The sequence below is a fragment of the Thalia democratica genome, chromosome 3 (assembly GCF_965202585.1).
Source record: "Thalia democratica chromosome 3, ktThaDemo2.hap1.1, whole genome shotgun sequence".
Classification (NCBI taxonomy): domain Eukaryota; kingdom Metazoa; phylum Chordata; class Thaliacea; order Salpida; family Salpidae; genus Thalia; species Thalia democratica.
In genome coordinates, this window is record NC_139167.1 from 70748049 (window position 1) to 70752205 (window position 4157).

A 4157-nucleotide genomic window follows, 5' to 3' on the forward strand; every position below is an offset into this window, starting at 1 on the left:
TTATGCTTTTAAAAACCGATTTTTATATATGCTACAATAGCTCTTTGTAAATTACTCCTTATGCGCGTAAGTGACAGATCTTTTGAAAATGTTACTTATTATTCATAGAAAGGCGTGTGAACTATAACATCCTGTTTTACGTTGATTTATATATTAGCAGGTTGCTAATACATATAAAATTAAATTATAATTGTTTTCTTTAAACAAACTTCAAACGAAGTTTCAAAACATGATGACTCAACTAAGATGTAAATTAAAACTTACTTAAGTTATTTAACTTTATTTTTTACTTTTTTTATATTGTTTACTAAAAAATCAAACTTAGAACTTCTATAATTTTACTCTGCCTATTTAATTTTTGTCTATAATAAAAACAATGAACTAAAAATTGCAGTTTTTAAAGACTTAAAAGTTTTTAAAGAAACTTGTAACTGCAGAACACTTTTAGAACACTATTATTAAACTCTGATAAAATAAAACCTAAGTTTTACCACAATTAAGTGCTTATAGTAAACCAAGAAATAATTATCTGATGTATATTTGAAGTTTTATAACATACAGCTAAACAACGTAATCCGTATTTTTACTTTAAATTAGAACATTTAAACATGCTTTTTTTTGGTTATTAGATAACTATAAAATACTTTCAAAACACTTTCTTGGTAGTGAAAATTTATTTTAGTAAAAATAATTTAAAATAACAAGTTTAAAAATGTACTTCTGTAAAATTTGATCCAGCTAGCACAAAAGTAAGTAAAATATAAGCTACAGTTTAACTATTTGTTTACTTGACGGCTATATATTGGTTGAAAGTAAAATTGTTAATGGTTTAAGAACTTTTTATGAGAATTTAGAAAAAACTTACAATGTTAATTTTTTTATCTAAGCATAACTGGTATACGAACTTAAAACAAATATTACAATCGTGGGTCACAATAAAAAAACTTAATTAGTGTTTTTTTTTTACCTTGGTAGTATTATACGGTTTTTTTAAATTATTCTGGGTATTTTAAATTAAAACAGCTTGTTAAGTAATTATTATTTATATAAATTACTAATTGGTTATAAATTTTTTACAACGTTTTTGTAAGTCTTATAAACTAAAACATTACAAAGCAATTATAAAACAACAAATATAGAATTTTGAAGCAGTTTATTTGTCAAACAAAAGCATTAAAACTACAAAACACTTTATACATAGTTTTAATGAAAAGAACTGGAAATGATAATAAATGTTATTTTGGAAATCAAAAATATATGTTTTCTTTGTTTGCTTGCTACTACTGAAAAGTTATTAATTTAATTAATTATTGTTTTCAAATACATTAATACACAAACTACAAAGAATACAAAAGTAGAAACAAATTAAATACACATGTTCATAAATATAAAACCAACATACACAGTTCTAAATTATAAACTATTTACAGAAGGCAAATATATACAAAAGGGTAAATATTTAAAATACAAGTTTATTTCTTTTTGTAGAATCTCTTAGCAACGATTGCACCAGCCTCCATGGTTTGTACCAGTTGACCATTTACAACTTCCCTGGTGAATTTGAACTGGTTGCCCTTGGCCCCCGTGAAACTTCCCACCAATTTCCCATCTACCTCTTCCCATTTGCCCTGTGATAAATTAATAAATTTATATAAAATGAACAGTTTTTATAAAAAAAGTTAAAAACTTTTTTTTAAATTTAGAAACATTATTGTGTGTGGTTGTTAAGGTTTTTTTCTAAAAAAATGGTTGATAGTTTTTGTATCAAATGTAAAATTTTAAATACACAAACATTTGTGTTCATAAGCATAATAATTGAAAAAATCACCTTTTTCAAAAATATTACATTTAGGTATTTAATTTTTCTTAGTTTTAAAGAACAAAATTTTACGTAGTTTTTAAACCTTCTTTTCCTTTGTAAATACTGCAAATGTAACTGTCAGTATGACTGGGTGCACGACTATTCAAATTCAGAGAATCAAATTCCGACAATTAAAATTCTTAAAACTCGGCCAAAAATCATAAAGTTATATATATTTGAAAAAATAAAAAATGCGTATGTAGGTCTAATTAGTACTAACAAAATTTTTTTTGATATATTTGTATTTATTGCTAACATAAGTTTTATACTCTAGTAATTTCTGTAGTTAACAAATAAGAATTTTTTGTAGGTATTAATAATACCTACACACGCAATTTTTTTTCAAATATATATAGAGTATTTTTAAAAGTCTGCCCTTGATTTTTTGTGTTAAATTTTATCTGTCGGAATTTTAATTATCCGAATTTAAGTTGTCATGTAACCATTAATAACTCATATCGTGGAAAAAAACTGAAATTTGCTTTTGACAGCTTTTGTAGTTAACGCGTTTGAATGGGTTTTACAAGTTTGAAATATAAAGCTGTTTAAATAAACAAATCTCGTAAAAAGTTTTAACTCTTTTAATAGCAACGTTACCTTACAACTATAAACATCAACTAATAAACTTTTTAATATTTAATACTGTTTTATTTTTCTTTAATCTTTTAAATATAGCTGTTTTTATATTATAATTTAGTTTATACAACTAAAATTTTAAAAAAGCTTTAACCAAAAACCTCCAAAAAACACTAAAACCAAACGCTGTTAATTTTATGCTTTTAAAAAAGATAAAAATCTACAAAAAATGAGCATAATTGAAATCGTTCGAGCATGATTGATTAAAAGCTTTAAATAGTCTTTTACTAATCTAGAATTAAAAAAAAACTCAAAGCCGACTGTAATTTTTTTTTTCGATCGATCCCCAAATAAAACGCTTTAAAACTCAAAAAAATATAAACAATACAAAACACAGAAAATTAATATCTGCATATCTCATTTGAATACTAATAAGAAAAAATAATTTAAACATTTTTTTTATTTTTAAACACTTATAACATTTATTTCAAGTTAAACAAATCTAAGCACACTTTAACTTTACCTCAATCAGTGCTAATGAATCAATATATTACAACTTTGATTTCGCCTCAGTCAACATCATCTTTTTCAAAATCAACAACAAACAATAAAACAAGTTTTTTTTTAAATATCTAATAAATACAAAAACAAACTTTAACTTTTCCCCCGTCAATGCCGTCTTCTTCGAACTCTTGTCCGAAGGTCACCATCCTCTCCTTGGTCTTGGGTCCATTCACCGTGGTGAACTTGTACTTGTCGTCCGAAACCTTGGCAACCGTGATGCTTCCGCCCAACTTCGCTACGAACCCACGTTTCATCGACCCCATTCCTGTTGAAGCGAAATTAAAAATTATGGACTAATTAATATTTAAAGGTTTTGTTGGTGAACGGTTTTTTATGTTTAAAGTTTGTATTTCATGTTACATTAATAATTGCCTGATGACATAAAAAATAAACTAGGTGTAAAAAAAAACCTTATATTTGTTGAAATTATTGGTAAATTATTTCAACAAAATTAATTACAACAACTCTGGTAAATAGTTCGAGAATATATCCGTTTTAAATAAAATTACTACGTTATTAAGAAAACATTCATACTTACTTATTGTCGATTGTTAACTAATTAAAAAAAAAAGTTTTTTTTTAATCAAAATACCTCTAAAGCTGTAATTTGTATAAAGTTAGGTTTGAAATTCGAACTTGTTTAAATTTTAAATGACATTTTGTAAACCTTTTTTATGATGACTGAATTTACTTTAAAAGCACGCAACTTTTTATTACTCGTTACTTATTGTAATAAATATTCTATCACAAAAAATTAACAAAAGCGTATCTTTACAAAATTGATAATGCACTCGTGGCTGAATTATCATATAAATATAAATTAAAGTTTAACAATATTTAAATAATTCTTATTTTCAATGTTTAAGAAAAAATTAAAACGTCTTATGCATAAATAACTCGAAAAAAAAAACAGTTTTGATCAAGTTTCCAATACTTAAAAGTTTTAAAAATCAAAACAAACAGTTTTTTTTTAAGTTTACGAACTTCCATTACAAAGTTAACTTTAAAAATTATTTTATTCTTAAAATTTTATTAAAATTCCTTTACTTTATTTGACTTACCACACGCCTTCAAAAAAGCCTCATAATTTTCGTTTTTGTCGAGCGCCCAAACTCCAATCAAACCGGATGCCATTGTTGTTTATATGTTACTTAAC

The 4157-nt window shown here is 24.8% G+C and overlaps 1 protein-coding gene across 1 annotated transcript; it reads right to left on the reverse strand.

Annotated features, from left to right (window-relative positions):
- Window positions 1–1153: 1153 nt before the first annotated feature.
- LOC145831832 (fatty acid-binding protein, intestinal-like) lies at window positions 1154–4157 on the reverse strand. Its single transcript, XM_082939173.1, has 3 exons — window positions 4063–4157; window positions 3091–3266; window positions 1154–1628 (listed from the first exon to the last, which is right to left on the reverse strand). The coding sequence occupies exons 1-3, from the start codon at window positions 4133–4135 to the stop codon at window positions 1473–1475; spliced, it is 405 nt and encodes a 134-aa protein (XP_082795299.1). The 5' UTR covers window positions 4136–4157; the 3' UTR covers window positions 1154–1472.